General features: G+C 61.0%; 1 protein-coding gene across 5 annotated transcripts; it reads left to right on the plus strand.

The window, feature by feature from the left end:
• Positions 1-628: 628 nt before the first annotated feature.
• On the plus strand, positions 629-17,851 carry RAB3IL1 (RAB3A interacting protein like 1). Of its 5 annotated transcripts, XM_057553898.1 has the most exons (12): positions 629-848; positions 4,861-5,325; positions 9,014-9,266; positions 9,694-9,789; positions 9,877-9,954; positions 10,629-10,847; positions 12,152-12,280; positions 12,375-12,487; positions 12,763-12,786; positions 13,976-14,188; positions 16,737-16,803; positions 17,633-17,802. In XM_057553898.1, the coding sequence occupies exons 3-12, from the start codon at positions 9,207-9,209 to the stop codon at positions 17,663-17,665; spliced, it is 1,032 nt and encodes a 343-aa protein (XP_057409881.1). In that variant the 5' UTR covers positions 629-848; positions 4,861-5,325; positions 9,014-9,206; the 3' UTR covers positions 17,666-17,802. The 5 variants fall into 5 exon arrangements, with proteins under 5 accessions (XP_057409881.1, XP_057409877.1, XP_057409878.1 ...); XM_057553894.1 differs by lacking the exon at positions 4,861-5,325; XM_057553896.1 differs by lacking the exon at positions 4,861-5,325 and having other exon boundaries at positions 631-848; positions 13,976-14,075; positions 17,633-17,851.
• Positions 17,852-18,804: the final 953 nt, after the last annotated feature.

Genomic DNA, 18,804 nt, shown 5'->3' on the forward strand with positions numbered 1-18,804 from the left:
CAATTCTCCCAGAGAGTAGATGGTGGGCAAAGGTAAGGACGGGCAGAATCTGTTTAGAACAGGAAGGGAGGCCCCTGGTTGGGGGGGGAGGGGCGGGGTTGGGGTTGGAAACTTGGGCCAAAGGTGGGGCCTCCCTCAGAAAAAGCACTCAGTAGGAGGGAGAAAACTAGTTTTGGGGTCAGCCCCCCTTCTCACCAGGAGGGAAGTTGCCCAGAGACGGGCGCAGAGCAGGGAGGCCAGGGAAGGAGTGATGGCCGGAGGGCCGGGTGAGGGGGTGGGAGGGTGTCTGCCGGCCTTGAGTGACAGTCCGCTAAGAATCTGGGAGCTGAAAGCCCGGAGCCATGGTAGGCTCTTGAGCAGGGGTGGTCCTGGGAGGGTGCTGCGCCGCGCCGCGCTGGGCGCCGGATGTCTGGAGCGGAGTAAGCTGGGAGCGTCGGAGAGCAGTGCTGGCCGCAGGATGATGGGGACCGGCTCCTCCCCCACTCGGCCCGTCTCACTGTCCGGGGCGGGCGGCCGGAGCGGGGCTGGGCCGGGAGCGCGCGCGAGCTCTCCGCGTCGGCCGCCGAAGGGGCGGGGCAGGGCACGTGTCCTCGGGCCACCCCTCGGCCACGTGACCCGCCGAGGGCAGGGTCGCGGAGGGACTGGGGTCCGGGGCGCGAGCCCGGGCCGCAAAGACCCACAGGCAGCGGGCAAGACTGACAGGCGGCGGGGCAGCCTGGCCGGCCCGGGGCGGAGTCGGCTGCGGGCGGGGACGCGGCGGGGGCGGCGCGGGGAGATCGCTGGGTGATCGCGGCGGCGGCGCGGGGAACCGACGCCCGGGCGCCCCGAGGCGCCAGTATGTGGAGCGGGTAGGTCCGCGCGGGGTCGGGCCGCGGCTGCCTCCGGGGGTGGGACGGTGCGGGCCGGGGGGGGGGGGGTCCCTGCAGTGTGTGCACCTCCACAGGGAGGTGCTCTGCGCCCCCATCCCTGCCCGTGCTGTAGCACGAGGACTGGCGAGCCGGTTCGCGACTGGGGGTGGAAGGACATTCGGCATGGAGGGTTCAGGGGGTCTCTCTGGGGGCAGGAATTGTGAAGGGTGGGCTGCTGACCATCCCGGAGTGACAGCGCCAACTCCTAGCTTGTCCGGAGCGCAAGTGAGATGGGGGCAAGGGGGTGTGCGGCGGAGTGCAAGCCAGAGTAAGCCTGGGATAAGCACCCAGAGGAGGGACCCCCAGGCTGAGTGAACCCTTGAAAAGCAGTGCATTTGCGAAAGGGGGGACTGGGTCTCGGACACATTCGCTTGCAAGTTGGTGAACTTCCATCTGGGGCTTCTGGAACCTGCTGAGCTCAAAGGTGGGTGGGACCTCCCTGCAGCCTGGAGGGGTGCAGCGCAGACTCTGGGCCCTGGGCTGGTGGCTCCAGTACCCGTATCTGTTCCTTGATTCTCAGGGGTGGTCCCAGTCCCTGGGCAACCAGGTGTGGGACCCTTTCCCTGTATGTGCAAAAAAGCTGTGGCCTTCTCATGGAGTTGGGTAAACACTTCTTCCTCCCCATAGCCTGGAAAGACCAGGTCCTGGCGGAGATGTGGCCAGAGTGGGGGTGGGTTGTACTCCTGGAAAGAACGGGGCCAGATGGGTGGTCCCAGGACAGGGCTCCTCCCAGCCACAGCCGGGGAGTGAGGGAAGCCCCACTGGAGAGGCTGGCGGGCTGGAGAGTTCTGATGCAGGCTGCACCCACTTTACTCCATGGCACCTAGCGAAGTTCGAAGTTCGAGCTGAGATGCTAGGGGAGGGCTGGGGAGTCATCGCCAGCAGGGGCTCCTGAGAGAATGGGCTCCTGGTAGGGGTGAGGTGTGGAGACACGTGAGACTCTTAAAGGGAGAGAGTTAAGCAGAGCCTGGAATCTTTTGGAATTGCGCCCTGGGGGAAGGAGACTGAGCTTAGGGAGAAGGTGGTTGAGGTGGGTTGGTGACAGCTGGAGCGATCCCTAGGGCGATCCCACCTGGGGTAAACCATATTTGAGGAGCTTCTGGAGGAAGCTCGTGACCCCTTGTGTTGGGTGCACCCAGGCAAAACACAGCCACCGAGTTGCTGTGTGATCTTGAGAGTATGGCCTCACTGCTCTGAGCCTCAAGGTGAAACGTGCGGGTTGTGTGGTGGAGGTAATCCAGGCCCAGAGAGTGTCCTTTCCTGGAGGCGTCCAGGCCGGAGCCAGACAGGCAAGTCTGGGAGGTGCCAGTAGATGGAGGCTCACTTTAAAGGCTGGATCCAAGAGTCCCAGGACCCTTCTGGATGGGCCAGGCTGCCAAGCTGACCCCCGCTTGATCCTAAGTGTGGCTTACTTGGATCCCCCAGGGTGTAGCTGGGTGCAGAGCACATAGTAGGTGCTTCATAAATGCAGATGGAAAGCATGAGGGGCAGAATGAGGAGCTGGGCATCTGGGGAGTGAGAAGCAGAGTTTTGGGGTTACCTTGAGCTCTGCCTTTTCATGGACCCCTTACTTGGATATTGGAGGCAGGGGCCAAGCTGCCAGCACCCGCTGGGGTCCTGGTGTCCTAGGAGCTCACCCAGACCCCAGCAGCAGCTGGGAGGGATGCTGCTCAGGTCACGCTTGCCCAGGTAACTGACTGAGCTGCTGTGACAACTCTGGGCGAGTGCATACTTGGGATCCTTCCTCCTAGACTAGGAGGGGTGAGGAGTTGATGACTCTGGCTAAGCCACTGATGTCTCTGGGGCTTGGTTTCTTCACCTGGAAGACAGCAGAGGTATGTCTCTTGGGTGACTGCTCTGTTAATGGCCAGGTCATAGTGCCGGTTCACCTTCTTGGCCCTGGACCCAGGGCTGCTCCCCTGGGGTGGGTGGAAGTGGCAGGACTCTACAGGAGCTCAGGTGGACCCTCTTCCTTGGGACTCCTTTTGAGTGTGGGCCCTGAACTCAGAACCCAGAGGTGGCTCCCCCAAAACAGGACTGCTCCCCTCCCCCTCTCCCACAGTGTCCCCTGTCCATAGTCTTGGGTGCCAAGCCGGCTTCGTGGTGATGGGGTGAGGATGGCGACTGGGGTACTTCTGCTGCTAACACAGTGCTGGGCACTTGAGACTTGGTCATCAGAGCCGAGGGTTTGGGTTCTGGGCTCGTTTTCTGCCACTAAGGGGCCACATGACATTGGTGTAGCCCCTCAGTCTCGGTTTCCCCATCTGACAGATGGGGCTAATCATACCTCCCTAGAAAGGGAGGGACAGGCTCTGATAGACTGCCCAGGAATGAGAAAGACCACCCCAACCTCCCAGGGATGGGGGAATGTGTCTTTGCTGCAGGCAGGATGCAGGGCTACAGATGGGCTGTGAGATCTTGAGAAAGTCACCTAACTGTTCTGGGCCTTGGCTATCCTAAGGAGCTTGGATCTGTGAGGTCCTGCCTTTAAGGAATAAGTCACAGGGAACTCCAGGCTCTGAAATGGCATCTGAAGTATGGCCTAGGGGCTCCAGGGTCAAGAGCAGGAGAAAGGGGTTGTGCAACCTTCACTGTCGCCTCCTCCTGGAAGCCCTCCATGATTTAACTGCCTCCCGCCTCGCCCTCAACAGGTGGAAATGTCTCTCCTGCTGTCCCTTAATCAGCACACCTGTCTGTGGCGCTCAGTAGAGTCCTGCTTGTCCTAGACTCTCCCCACACGGGATTTGTGCTCAACAGGGTGGGGGAAGGGAAGCAAAATGAATTCATCTGTGATGAGAAGGGGGCTTGGTGATGTGGCTGCCAGAATCTGTGCACATTGGGTGGGTCCGGGCTGGTGGAGTGCCTGGCACACGATAGGTGCTCACTGCATATGTGTTGGGTGTTTGAGGGCTTGGGGTGTCAGATCCTTCTAGAACTAAACAGGCAGATGTGAGGTGTGTGCCATGTGCCCTGCTCTCCCTCAGTAGAGGAGGGAGCCCTGCACCCTTTCAGGCCTTGTGCCACCTCCGGTGGAGACACAGGGCTGGATTCCCTCGCTCATCAGGGCTGGGCTGGGCTGCGCTGGGCTGGGCTGGCAGGCCTGGGGCTATGGCAGGGAGAGGCTTGCCCTGGCCCACCTGCCTCAGGTGTTCTGACCTCCCTGCTTACGACCCTGAAGCTGTTCCTGACCTCCTCCTCCCTCCTGCTCCCTGTCCTACCAGGCACACACCTGCTTCCCCCTTCCTGGAGTGGTCCAGGCCCACCCTCTCCTATACCGGGGGTCCCGCTCGGCTCACTTCCCAGCATTCTTCTGTTGCCACGTATGACACTGTTCTCCCATTCTTCTGGAACCCTCCCCTCCAGGCCCTCTGATGGCTCCTGTTCAGGTCTCCAGGCTGGCTCTCTGGCCCTCAGCTCCCCTCTCACCCATCCCTCGTCCAGGCTCAGGGCTGCAGCTGCTCCCTCTGGGCTGGTGCCTCCCCTCAGCCACCACTTCCCAAATGCCTCAGCCACGCCCCTTCCCTTCCCTGAAAGACCCCCTCCCAGTTCCTCAGTCATGTCGTGGGCACTGCTGTTCTCATTCACCTTGTCCTCGGTTTTTCATTATATTAATCACTGCAACTTTTGTTCTGTTCCCCTCTCCAGCCCCTGGTCCTCCCCTGATTTCCTCCCCACCCCCACCCAAGTCTTTTGTCTCTGTGTGTCCCCTCCCAGCCCAGAGCCTGCCTGGCTAGAACAGCAGCCTTGGGTGGAACCGCACCACCACCACTCGAGCACTATCTCAAACTTCCTCAAACCCCCGTCTGCATCCTGCCTCACTTCTCTGAAACCACCATTCATCCCCTTTCCGCCAGTCCGGACTTTTTTGGGTGACAATTCACATGATGCACTAGTGCCTGGACTCTGGGTTCAGTTTCCCCAGTGCCACTTCCTTGCTGTGTGTTCCAGCCAGGTCGCCATCCCTCTCTGAACCTCGGGTGCCTCGTCGTTCAAACTGGGCTGGGGAGAGCATCTCCCTGTAGCAGCATCGCGAGTTAACACATGATGACGTCTGTGGAGATGTGGAGTGGTGGGCTGGCGTGGACGTGAACAGGAGCTTGAGAATCTGAGCTGTTCGTGGGTCTGGAGCTGAAGATTTGGCCACTCTGTAGGCTGAGCCTGGCTGGGCTTGCTGGTTGCTCGGGGACCCAACACACGAAACCTTTCCTGGGACCCCTTTGGCCTCTGGACGAGAGTCACTTGCCTGTCGGCCTCAGTGTCTCAGGGCTTACTGGACTGCCCATAAGTGTATGAGCGTGATTCTGAACCGGGCCCCTGTGCCGTGGCTGTTCCTGAGCTGAGCCCTGGGTCGGAATTCCTGCAGACCAGACCAGCTGTAGTCGCCCTGGAACCCGGGCTTGGTGGCCCCAGGCAGAGGGTGAGGGTCCCAGTCTGCCCTCCCAACCCTCTCCTTCCCCTGGTTTTCAGTGCTTCCCTCACTGGCTTCCCCGCTGCTTGCTTAATGAACCCACTGTGCCTGTTAGCACAGGGGAGGGGTCTTTAACTCAAAGAGGTGACCTGGGCACTGGGGGGCAGAGAGGGGGAGGTTAAGGGCAGAAGGACCCCATGGCTGGCTGGTTGGGAAAGGGTATGCAGGATGCTACCTGGGCCCTTCTGGCCACGGGAGTGGGCTCTGTTCAGGCCCTCCTGGCCCAGTGGGGTTGCTGGGTGACTGGGGACCATAGAATCCAGGGGTGGTCCTCATTTCGCCATTTTTTCTGCTTGGGGACAAAAGCCCTGCTGGCCCTCCTAGGGGTGGCCTGGGGGCTGAGGATTGAGGTTACTGCTTTCCCCTGCCTTGTGTGTTTCCTGGGGAAGTCACCCAGTGGGGCCTTTCCTGTATGAACTGCCCTGGGCTCTAGGCCGCGGAGCTGGCTTCGGGATGGGGGATGTTGGCTGCCTCCACCTACCTCTGACCTTGACTCTTATTATCTCCCACCCCCCTACCCGAGCAGAACCCTTCCTAGCCGGCCCTGCTGCGTGTCCTGGACACTGAACTCTGTGTCTGCAGGGAATGGGGTCTGAGAAGGTTTGCGCACAGGGCCGTGGACCTGGGCTGGAAGGGGAGGTGCAGAGCAGCCCGACTTCAGTGGTAACCCGTGCTTGCCCAAGGAGTGAGCTCCCCAGCCCCCAGGCACTCACACCCAGATTTTCGGGCCTCTGGTCTAGGAGACTGAAGTGTGTGGAAGATAGCGGATTCTGGCTTGGGTGGACCCGAGGGGCCTGGGGTCCCTCCTTCATCTGAACTTTGAGTCACAGGAGCTGGCCTCATAGCCCAGAAGTGTGAGGGGCGGGGTCTGCAGATTTCAGTACAGGGTGGACCCTCCTCCCCTCCTGCTTCTGCACCCCTGGCCCAGGCATTGGGCATTTGGTGACCACAGGGTGGTCCTGCTGTTCCCACGCCTTCTGCCATGAGGATTTGCCCGTGGGCTTTTCCACCAGGGAGAGGGGGAGGGTATCACACTCTGTCTCAGGCCTCCCTGGACCACTGTTTCCTCTGGCTGCAAAATAGGGCGCCATCCCCCCAGAAGTAGGCCAAAGTGAGCCTGTTAGGAAAATGATGGGGGCTGTCTGGACACACCCCCAGCCCGTGCCCTTGGGACCAGCTGGAGAGTCCTTCACTGTGGCCAGAGACCCAGACCACACTGGTGGACGAGGCTCAGGCCTCGTGGGAGGGGCTGGCGGCCTTGTTCCCCTAGGCAGGGGGTGTTGGCAATGTCGGGGTGGTCCTTGTTATGGCGCTAGGTGTCTGAGACCTGGGATCCTGCCCTGTGCCCTGTGCTGTCCCTGAGTCAACCCCTGCCCTTGGCCTGTAGTTCCTGCTCATTCTATTGTAGTGGGCAGTCCCGAGCTGGGGTCCCCACCAAGCCTGAGTGACTATGGCCATTCTCTCAACTGAGGAAGTGGGGCTGGGGCCCAGGCCTCCAGGCTCCCACAGTGGGTACCTCCCCAGGGCCTGGGGTTTCAGGTGCAGGACACAAGAGCCCGGGCAGGGATGGTGGAGGTGGAGGAGGTACCTGGCAAACGTGCCTGTCGATAGCCCACTATTTACTTGGTGCTGTAGCTAGTGACTTCGTCATTGGATTCTTAGTGTGTCCCTGCAGGTTTTACTGCCATCCCACAGGCGGGGAAGCAGATTGAAAGAATTTCAGCAACTTTCCCAGGGGCTCGCGTGGACCGCAGATCAGAGCCTGGCATGGACCCGGCCGTGCCCGGCTGGTCTGTGCTTTCAGCCACAGCTCCCCCAGTCCTGGCCTCCCTCCTGGGAGGCAGTTTCTCTGCCTGAGCAGAGGCTGAGAAGCCAGTCTGGGCTGGAATTGGGTCAGATTTTCCTGTCACAGCCAGGGAGGAGCCTCCTGGATGCCCCTGGGCCCAGCGGCCCTTGATCCCGAGGCAGATGCACAAGTCTACGGCCCACACCCCACCTGCCTGTCCGCTGTGGCTGGAGAGCTTTGGGCCTGGGCTGAAGACCTGGCCGCCTGTCCCACCAGTGCCACCGACTAGCTGTGTGGCCCTGGGCAAGTCCCATTACCTCTCTGAGCATCCATCCCTCAACTGTAGAATGGGAACAATACCACGAATGCTGCTGAGAGTTTTAAATGAGATAACATAGGCAGAGCACCCCCATGAGTCCCCTGGGTGCAGACCCCAGCCTGGGGCTGCCACAGTACTGCCAGAGACCCTTAAGCTTCAGGGACCCCCCCTTACCGACTAGACCCCCCAAGCAAGGTATTAGGAAAGATTCCTGTCCAGCATAAACACTGTTGATGGAATGGTGGGTGTGTGTTCCCGCTTTATTCATAAAAGCCCCACGTCCTAGCAAGGCAGGACCCAGCCCTAGGAACCTTGAGGCCACACTCCGGGCCAGTTCCAGCAGACGGCAAGCTGGGCTGGGCAGCTGGACAGGGCCATGCGGAGGGTCGGGAGTGGGCTCATTGCTGGGGTCCCTGGGTGCCCTCTGTGTTACCTAAGGGCAAACTGAGGCTCCGGGGCTGCTTAGTGACTGTCCCAGCGTCCAGAAGACAGGGAGGTGGGACCGGACAGACCCTAGCCTTGTCTTACTTCCCCTCCGCGATCCTGAATTTCATGACCCCTTGGCCCTGTCTTTCCTCCCTCCTGTGTGGGCCCCTCTTGGCCCCCTCCCCTCCACTTCCCCACTGCTATCAGCAGCCCAGCCCCCAACCTCGGCCCAGCCACTGCAGCTCGGAAGCTGCTGGCTCAGGAGCCGCCGGCTTTTGCTGAGTGAGCGAGTCCAGGGTGCTGTCTTGGCACAAACCACCACGGCCCAGCCCTCTCCTCCCCTCCCTCCTCAGGGTCTGCTGCGAAGGGGGGGCGCGTGGATGGGAGGTGGGCAGCGGCTGGCGGCCCCCACCCCGTACCGCCTCTAGGGTCTTCAGCTTCAGAGGGAGGAGGGTCCTGAGACCCAGAGAGAGGGGGTGTTTGCCTGAGGTCACAAGGCAGACCAAGCAGAGAGCTGGGACTGCCCCCCTACACGGTCCAGAGGGCAGGAAGTGGGGCTGTCTTGCCCGGGCTGTTTTCAGAATCTTCCTGCCTCAGCCGGCCCTGCCTGCCCTGGCTAGGTCCTTCCTCTCTGGTTCACCCTAAATGGGGTCGAATTTGCATAAAATCTGCATGAGCAATAGCAATGAAGGCAGTTCCCACTTAATCATCTCATGTGCCAAGGTTTTCTGCACATCTCTGATCCACTCAGTGACCCTTGAGGTAGGGCCATTGGGAGTGTCCCCATTTTATACAAGAGGAAACTCAGGCTCTCGACACTGATGCATTTACAATATCTGCTGGGCAAACAAGCACCTGCTGTGTGCTGAGCATCTACTGTGGTCCTGGGCTGGAGGGGATGGTTGACAAAGATGAACGAGTCCTGTCCTTGCCCCCAGGAGACCCTGTGCTTGGTCATTCTGCCCTTGTGACAATCCCTGTGATGGCCTATTTTACAGATGGGGAGACTGAGGCCCAGAGTGGCAGGTGCATTGCCCAAGGCTGGTCCCTGGCCTCAGCTCTCCAGGCCTCGGGACATCACCCTGTATCTGCTCTTTGCCTCACAGCCAGCCCCATCCGGACGAGGGCCACCCACCGCCCCTCGAAGCTGTCCCAGTCCCCTGGAAGAGTGTGGGCTCCTGCAAAAGCCACAGGGAGTCCCTGGGAAGCCTGGTGGAGACCCCTGCAGGGAAGGAGGCCCAAGGCGAGGAGGACCTTGCGGCCAGCCGGCTGGACGTGTTGCGTCTGCGCAGCTCTTCCATGGAGATCCGAGAGAAGGGCTCGGAGTTCCTGAAGGAGGAACTGCACAAAGCCCAGAAGGTGGGCTCTGAGGGTGGGGGCGGGGGTGGGGGTGGGGGTGGGGATGAGGGGCCGGCCTGAGGAGCTGTGGGCTCTCACCCGACGCCCAGAGATGTCACGTTCCTGTCAAGGCCACCTACATGCCAGGCCTGTGCTGGGCAGGAGGGCAGCACAAACAAAGGAGAAACAGTTTTTCTTGTGACTTTTAAACAACTTTTAGAAGTCGTGACATCTCTGAAAACCGGTCCCAGGCTCTAACAGACTGACAGTTGGGGTGCAACTTCATGCTCTGAGCTAAATGGAAAAAGCATTCTAAACTGTAGAACCACAGAGGAAGCAGGCTCGGGGCCCCGAGGCGCACGTAAGGTGACCCCGGGAACGACGCCAGGCCCGGGACCGCGGGGGCGCTGACAGCTCCCCCCCCTCGTGCCCACCCCCGCCCCCCCAGGAGCTGAGGCTGAAGGATGCGGAGTGTGAGCGGCTGTCCAGGGTGCGCACGCAGCTGGAGCAGGAGCTGGAGGAGCTCACGGCCAGCCTATTCGAGGTGCAGGGCCGGGCGCGGGCTGCGGGATGGCTCAGCTGGGCCTCCACCGGCGCCTCCCCCCTCACCTGGAGCCTGCCCTCTTCCCAGGAAGCCCACAAGATGGTCCGAGAAGCCAACATGAAGCAGGCAGCGTCAGAAAAGCAGCTGAAGGAGACGCGGGGCAAGGTGAGGCACCCCCCTGCCGGCCCAGACCTCCTGCCCGCCTCTGAGCCCTGCGAGCGCCGGCCTTCGCTACCCCCCGATCGGACCCTCGCATGGCCTGGGGGCCCAGCAGGGAGGGGCAGAGACATCCGAGATGGACCCCCTGAAACGTGCCCGCTGCAGTGGGAGCCCAGCTCCCTGGGACTCGAGCTGTGTTTCTGCTGAACCACGGAGACCTTTCTGGGGCCTTTTCAGGGGCTGGGAGGATCCCGTGGCCATTGTAGTTTCTTTTCCTTCCTCCCATACCCCCTTTACAAAGCAGAAACCTCAGTCTGGCTGTGTGAGCCTGGGCAAGTAGCTTTATCCCTTGGAGCCCATTTACCCATCTGCAAAATATGAGATCTGGGCTGTTCCTGGCTCCTGGGTGCCCCTCAGTGGGAGACCCAGCCAGCTCCCGGATACGTGCACCTAACAGAGTCCTGGCTTCCAGTATGACCTCAGCCAGGCTGTGTCTCCTCTGAGCCTCAGTTTCCCTATCTATGAAATGGGTATCTCAGCCCCCAACTCAGAGGCTGTTCCGAGGATAACGGGTGGGGTTAGGTGCTCAGGGTGGTCTTTCCTGAGCTGGGGTGGCAGGCAGTGGCAGCCGGGGCAGCCTTAGCCCTGGGTTAATATTGACAGCCATCTCTCCCGGCCAGATCGACATGCTGCAAGCAGAGGTGACAGCCTTGAAGACACTGGTCATCACGTCCACACCAGCCTCTCCTAACCGCGAGCTCCACCCACAGCTGCTCAGCCCCACCAAGGCCGGACCCCGCAAGGGCCACTTGCGTCACAAGAGCACCAGCAGCGCCCTCTGCCCCGCCGTGTGCCCCGTGGTAGGACACGCCCTCACCCCGGACAAGGAGGGCAAAGAGGTGAGGGGCAGTGGGCAGGCAGAGGTCATAGAAAAGGGAGGCAGTGCCCACTGTCAGCCAGGCAGCGGTGCCCAGTGGGGACCCGCCTGAACCCCGCTGTGCGACCAGGAGCCTGTCCTGCCCTCTCTGGGCCTGTGTGTCCTCTGGCTGTGAGGGCTGAGTGAATTCCCTGTGATATGAGGTGTTTGGCCCTCAGTAGGGTACATGGGGCACCTGGTCCAGGTGGGACAATGGCTGTGATGTCCTCGGTCAGTAGGGTACATGGGGCACCTGGTCCAGGTGGGACAATGGCTGTGATGTCCTTGGCCATGGATCTTTGGGCAAGTGAAGCCGCTTGTCAGCACCTCAGTCTCCTCGCGTAAATAGGGTTTCCTGGGGCCACAGGACGTGGATGTCAGGAGCTCAGCTCAGGGCTGCACCCAGCGGACGCCCCTGAAGGCTGTAGTGGGATTCAGCTTCCTGGAGTCTCTGATGCCAAGGTGGCCCCAGCTCTGCCCTGCCCCAGGCCTCCCGAGCATACAGGGAGGAGGCGTGGGCCAGGCCTCTCCATCCCCTTCTGAGCTCTAAGCTTCCGGCCGGACTCTAATAATCTCCTTCCTCTGTCTGTCTCTGTGCACCTGTCTGTCTGTCTGTCTGTCCTGCCGGCCCAGCCCGGGTTGCCCCCCCTCCTCTCCCTGCTCCTCTGCGTGGTCCCCAGCAAGGCGGTTCACCTCACCTACGAGCCGGCCTGGCAGCTCCCGCCTGGGGAGCTGCCCGTGGGCCCCACCTCTGCTACCTCTCTCTCCTTTTCCCGACAGGTAAAGGCTCCGGAGAGGGGCCGCCCCGCTCTGCCCCCTCCCAGCCTCTCCCTCTGCATGTGCCCCAGGGCAGCCAGCAAGTTGTGTGTGTTCCTTTCCGTGTGTGCATGCCTGTGTGTGCTGTGCGTCCCAGCAGGTCCCTGTGTGTACCTGCGGGTACCTGCAGGGTCACTCTTCAGCTTTTCCTCCTCAAGGAGGCAGCGAGGGTCTTCAGAATGAAACCCTGGACCCAAGTCTAATTCTGTAGCGCCAAGAAACTGGCAACACACCTCCAACACACTTGGAAGTGAAACTTTTGAGTTTCGAATCTAAATTCTTCTGTGCAAGGGGAAGAGAAGAGTTCTTCTTTGGAACTCAGCTCCCCTGCATGGCTACAGGGGACAAGCCCGCTGGGGCCTGTCCTGCATCCTCCCTGGCTCCCCACCTCCTGGGGCTCTGCCTGTCTCTGCCATGCTGGCCCCCCAGTGCCCTGACCCCCCCACACACCCAGCTCGCCTTCCCCCACAGGTGGACATGACCCTATTTGCAGAGTTCCAGGCCTGGAGGGAATCGCCCACCCTGGACAAGACCTCCCCCTTCCTGGAAAGGGTGTACCGGGAGGACGTGGGCCCCTGCCTGGACTTCACCATGCAGGAGGTGAGGCAGGCAGAGGGCGGCCCGCCGGGGGGCCCGGCCCCGCAGCCAGCGGCCAGCCCCTCACCACCTCCCACTCCGCCCTGCTCTACCGCAGCTCTCAGCCCTGGTACGGGCCGCCGTGGAGGACAACACGCTGACCATCGAGCCCGCGGCTTCGCAGACACTGCCCGCGGTGAAGGTGGCCGCTGTCGAGTGTGGCCGCACCAAGTAAGCTTAGCGCCCTGCCCCCTGGGAAAGGCCCGCATAGCCTTGGGCTGCACCAAGGGGGCGTCCAGGGAGGACTGAGCCTCAGGCCTGCCTGCTGGGTCCTGCAGTGGGACCTGGGGGTGGGCAGGGGCACCTGACCGGAGAGGGACAGTGGCCGCCTCCGCGCAGGGCAAGGAGGCATCTTCGGCAGACATGCTGCCTCCAGTCGTGGAGCCGGGTCTCCCCCTTCCTGGCTGGCCTGACCTGCATCCTCTCCTACTCCCTCTCTCCCACAGTGGGTTCCGGGCCCCGATCGACACGTAAGTGATGTCATTTTTTGACTCCACCTCCTGACAATGACCCGATGGCCCTGGCATCTTGTCCTCCCTGCTTCTCAGCTGGCATTGGGCAGGGCCAGCAGCAGAACAAAACTGCTAGCATGGAGCAAGGGCAGGGACTGGGGCCTGCGAGGGAGGCCCCTGGGTGGGAGCCTTGTCACGGAGGGGAACATTTGAGCCGGGTTTTGAAAGATGAATAGCAGTTTGCTGAGCAGGGAAGGACCTTTCAGGCAGAGGCAACAGAATGAGTGAAGGTATGAGAAGCTGGAATATTAATGGAAACACCACTGGGTCGGTGGGCGGAGCAGTGGGGTGGGTGGGCATGGGGTTGAGGCTGAGGCCACAGCGGGTGTTTGGGGCCAGAGTGTGAAGGGCCTCAAATGAGGTTTGGGCTTTAACCCACTGAGGCCAGCATTTCACAAATCATCGATTAACGTTCCCTGAAAAGAGGGTTCCCTGGTCCAATCAGAGAGTCACAGTGAACCTGGAGGCAGCAAAGGCTCTGATAAGTCCCACAACCAAGGAGCCTATTTAACCTTCCTTTACTCGGGATTCTCCATAACTATTTCCTGGGCAGTAGGGAAGCATCAGGGAAAGATAATGGGCTAGATGTGGGTTTTTGGAGTAGCCCTTGCTGTAACATGGAGAAGAAGGGTGGAGATGAGGCAGAAGGCTGGTTGGAAGGAACTGAGGGCATCCGGGCAAAAGGTCCTACTGGCAGAACCTAGCCTGGGGACTTGGTGACCTAAGTGGAGGAGAGAGAAGACTCCTGCTTAGTTCTCCTGCTTAGGAGGAAGGGGTGACTGGGTCTGAGGGCCCCAGTAAAGTAGGGGGCAGCATTTTTAGGGGCGGCAGAGGGTGGAGCTTTGGTACACCTGGCCTGAGGTTGACCAAGCTCTCCTGCCCAACAGGGGTGAGGTGAGGGGTTGAGGGATGGGGTCCAGCTTGGTTTGAAGGTCTCCCCCAGGGACTTCTGAGACTGCCCCCCTCCTTGGCCTGGCTCCAGGCTCCTTGGGAAGCTGGGACCAGGGGAAAGGATGCCAGGCCCCACCCTGATGTCTGTTTGCCTCCCCCTCCCTCTGTGCCTTCCCTGGCTGTTGCATCCTCCCTGGATGAGCTGGGTGGGCGAGCCCCAGCCGTCCCCACGGTCCTGAGGTCTGCTTTTCCCTAGTACATGTGCCCTGAGTGGCCTGGCCTGCGCCTGTCGTCACCGAATCCGGCTTGGGGACTCCGAGAGCCACTACTACATCTCACCGTCCTCCCGGGCCAGAGTGAGTCATCCAAGGGGAGTGTTACCTGGCTCCTTAGAGGCTCCCTGGGCTGGGACTCTGAGCCCCAGGCTGCACAACCTACAATCTACAGAGCAGGGCACAGGCTCAGAGAGGTACGAGAATGACTTGGGCCACACAGCCAAGCCAGTGTATTTGTTTGCTATTGCTGTGTGACAAATTACCATAAACTTAGTGGCATCGATTTATTATCTCACAGACTCCCTGGGTAGGAGTCTGGGCACAGCTTAGCTGGGTCCTCTGCTCAGGGCCTCATGGACTGCAGTCACGGTATCAGCGACTGCATCCTTTCTGGAGCTCAGGGTCCTCTTCTGAGCTCACATGTTGTTGGCAGAAGTCAGTTCCTTGTGGTTGAAGGACTGAGGTAGCCATTCTCTTGCTTGCCGAAAAGTAATCATGGGAGTGACACCCATCAGCTCTGTCATTTAATATAACCTAATCAAGGGAGTGACACTAGAGTTCCAGGCTCCTGACTCTTGGCTCCGGCCCCAGGCTTTGGAGAAGGTTCTGAGGCTTGTCTGTCACACAAGGCCTGCCGAGTGACCCAGGTGAGGGTCACTGGATCAAGGGGCCTCACTGAGCTGGGATGAGGGTGGGGTGGACCCCGTTCCTCTGTCCCTTCAAAGACAGTGAAGAAGATTGGAAAGAACAAAAGTTTGGAAAACTCTGAAACTTGGTGCAAAGGTGACATGGTGTGGAAGGTCCTCTTACAGGAACCATCTCCTCCCCTTGACCTACTAGAGGTGCCTGATGGGACTAAAGTGGGCAAATGGCCTCATCATCAGGCAGCAGACTGACCAGCACAGTCAGCTTGTCTGGTCCCGACAGCCTCTGCAGGGCAGCCCAGCATGTTGTTCTGGCGAATCCCCCAGCAGTGAGCTGAGCTCCCATTACAGAGAGGGAGTCTGAGCCTTAGAAAGGAAAGGGGTGCACCCCAGGCCACTCAGCGTAGACCTGAGGTCTCCCCATCCTGGATCCAGTCTCTTACTGCTGCAGTCTCCACCCCCTGCATCTGTGCCCAGAGCCTTGTTCTGTGGCCATGGGTCACCTTTGTTTTTTCTGATCCCAACCAGGGGATCTGTGCCAGACGCTCCCATGCCTAGAAAATTACATCTAGAACGTTGTTCTGCCAGGCCTATGTGTCTGCTGTCCTGGGCAGAGCTGGGAAGGCAGAGGGGAAGGGTGTGAAGTTCTAGGATGTGGTCCCCACCCTGATGAGACCAAGGAGTGTGGAATCCATAGGGAGAAGAAAGTTCTGTCCCCAAAGTGCAGCCCTGGGGAGAGAGCCCCACTGCTCCCCACCATTCCCTACTCACGGGCCTCTGGTAGGGCCTACTGGCCACTGAGCAACGCCAGGGCCTGGGACTCAAGCTTCTCCTGCCCATCCCATCCGGCCCTGCGCAGCCTCTCCTCAGCCCTCCCAGGCGGCACCTTGGCCATGCTGGGTTAGTCCCCTCACCTGGCCTCTCTCACACCTCCCTGCCTTTGCCAGGGCCACCAACCCCCTGCACCCAATTTTGTCCTCCTGGCAAGGGCTCCTGTGTGTTTGAGGGCCCAGCAGGAGCATCGCCCCTCCCTCAGCTTTCTCCACTCCCCAGCCTGTGGCCCCCACACACTTGATGTCCCTCCCCCAAAGTGCTGGATATTCAGTATGGGCAGTTGTGGGCACAGCTGCCAGCTGCCTTCCACCCTGTGTTAGGTTGGGTGCCCTAGAAGCAGAGCCTAAGATCGAGATGGTGTGCAATTCTCAGGAGGCAGAATGGAGGTGGGGGGAAGGACAGGCAAAGGTGAGGCTTCAGCTGGAGTCTGGCTTCAGCCTGATCCACAGGGGCTCCGGAGCCCAGAGTGGGTTCCACCCTGAGGCAAGGGCGTGGCCTTTTATACCCCAGATGCCTGTCAGTCATTGGCTGAAGTCTGTGAGGGTATGGGGTGCAGAGGGGCACCAGCAGGCATCAGCAGCCAACACTCTCAGCGGTGGGGAGATGGGGCCCCAGCCTGGGGAAGGGGCCTGGGAAGGGCACTGACAGCACCCTCTCCACGGTATGAGAGTCTTCGTGACAGGGGTCAGGTCTGATCCAGCTCAGGGTCCCCAGTGCCTGGTGCAGGGCCTGGCACGGAGCAGGCCTCAGGTCAGACTGGGGGCTTCAGGTGGGGATGCAGGGCGGCCGGGTGAGCAGCTTCGGATCCCCTCACCTTTCCTGGCATTACGAATAGCACCTGGTAAGGCCCGGCTGGCCGGGGCCTCCAGTAGCCAGAGCAAGCAGGCCCCTCGGGGGAGCGTGGCTTCCAGGCAGCCTGCCGGGTTTCACCTTGCAGCTCAGCCCCTTAATAAGTGGAGGCTCCATGGCCTCCGCAGTCGTTGTGGGGTCGTTCTTGGAGCCTCAGCTCTCCCCACGTGTAGACTGGGAATGATAGGCACGTCTGCCGCACCGGATACGCGTACTTGATTACGCTTAGTTGTCGCTATCGTTTTTATTAGGATACTAGTATTGCTGCTGTTGACCATAACTTTAGAGCCCAGAGTTATCTGAGTCTCACAGGACGTGGAGCTTCCCGCTCTGGTCTGCGATCTGCCCTGGCTTTTTTTGGGGGGGGGGCAAGTGTGAGGGCCGGGGGGTCACACCCTGCCCCCTCTGCCCACAGATCACGGCCGTGTGCAACTTCTTCACCTACATCCGCTACATCCAGCAAGGCCTGGTGCGGCAGGATGGTGAGCGCCCCCTGGTGGCCGCTGGGGGTGGCGCCCGGGAGGGGAAGGGCGGGGCGGGGCGGGGCGGGGCGGCCGGGCCAACCCCAGGGCTTTGCTGCCCCCCGTCGGAGCGAGGACTCTTCGAGAGAGAAGGTCGTGGATTAGCAAAGCGATCCGGAAGCTCCTGTTGCTGAGCCCTGTGGAGGGAGGAAGAGCGGAAGGTGCCTCCTGGGCTCTGCCTCACCAGGAAAGCCAGCCTGACACCCCCACATACCTGGATCCAGCTGCTTTCTCCCGTTCAGAAACCTCTCCAGCCCCCCGGGCCTGTAGGGACAGCATTCCCGTTACTGGCCTGGCCTACACGATGGGGCCTCCCCAGTGAATCTCCTCGCCTCTCCCGCCGTGCGGGCCTCCCAGTGGTGGCTGAACACGGCTCGCCCACCTCCGCCTGTAGACACTCCCGCCCTTGCCCAACAAGTCCTCTGTCCACCCGTTGTCCCCCTGCCCCCATTCTGCCAGGCCGGGGATGGGCCCTGCTCAGGGTCGCTGGAGAGTCCCGGGAGCAGGGGTTGGAGAGCATTTGCAGCCTGTCCAAGTGTGTGGCAGTGTGTACATGCGTGTGCGTGTCAGGCTGTGGAGGTGACCGTCACCTCCATGCCTCCCGGGCTGCAAGCCCTCAGAGTGGAGCCTCAAAGAGGTCCGGCTACTCACTGAGATCTGTCCTGAGGGACTGGGGAGTCCTAGGGTGCCCGCCAGATGCCCTGCCCAAAGCCAGGGGAGACGCCAGGCCATCTGCCTGAGGTGACCCTGAGTGGGCACCGAGCTATCCACCCTCTCTCTCTGCCTGCAGCGGAGCCCATGTTCTGGGAGATCACAAGGCTGAGGAAGGAGATGTCGCTGGCCAAGCTTGGCTTCTTCCCCCAGGAGGCCTAGGGCATGGCCCAGGCCTGGAGGGGGCCTCTGAGCTGGAGCCAACACCTGCCCCAGGAGAGACAGACGGGGTCCTAGAGCCAGCCCTGAGCCAGAAGCTGAGCAGAGGGACAAATGGCCAGGCCATGGAGGCAGCACTGAGCCGGCACCAAACGTCCATCCCAGGACGGGACCTCAGGAGGTGACCTCTCCTCCCTCGTAGTACTACAGCCACCAGGAGACTTTCAAGAAAGCACCAAAGACCAAGGAGCTGGGAGCCGTACAAAAGGGCTCAGCCCTTGGGAGGGCACCCCTGGGGTAGCCAGCACCCCCTCTCCAGTCCCAGGAGCTGCTGCCTGCAGGTGCCTCATTGGCGAGATCTCCAGGGTCTCTCGCCACCCCCCCCGCTTTCCCAAGCCCTGGGCACCAGCACCCCCTTGTGGCCGTCCTTCGCCTCGTTCCCAGGTGGGCCTGCTGTGCCCACGGGGCAGCAGAGCTAGGAGGAGCGGACGGGGGCTTCGCTGGCTGTCTTCCACTCCATCCTGTATCTGCCTGAGAATGACCCCAAAACATTCTTAAGATGTATCAGGGGCCCTGCTCCCGCCCGCCCTCTCGACCTTCCTCCTTCCCGCCAGCTGAGCCCTATGCTGCAAGGAGCCTTTGACCCCACCACTGCTGGGAGGATTGGGGCACTTTCCTCCCAAAGTAAAACACAGACAGGCCTCAGGATTCCCCAGGCCTGTTTTCAGCTGTGGATGGCCATTCAGACGACGGGGGCTGAGATCGCCCAGCCCCGTACACAGGACTGGGGTGGGTCAGGCAGGCCCCGGGCCCCTCCTCACCCCTCGCAGCCTACTCAGTACCGGGGTCCAACCTGGACACATCCCTCACCACGTCCGATTTCCTCCTCTGAATGGAATGTAACGCGATCTCTATTTAATAAAGGACGGCTTTGTTGGTAGAGGCCAGGCAGCCACGCGCCTTCACTCCTGCGCCCTGGGGTTTGGGCCAAGGCTTGGGCATCTGAAGGAATGAAACAAAATCCTTTCCTTGCCCGCCCTCGTGCTTGGGATTAAACCCAAATCCTGAAGGGATTGCTGGAGGGAGCACCAA

The sequence above is a fragment of the Balaenoptera acutorostrata genome, chromosome 9 (genome assembly GCF_949987535.1).
Source record: "Balaenoptera acutorostrata chromosome 9, mBalAcu1.1, whole genome shotgun sequence".
Lineage (NCBI taxonomy): Eukaryota > Metazoa > Chordata > Mammalia > Artiodactyla > Balaenopteridae > Balaenoptera > Balaenoptera acutorostrata.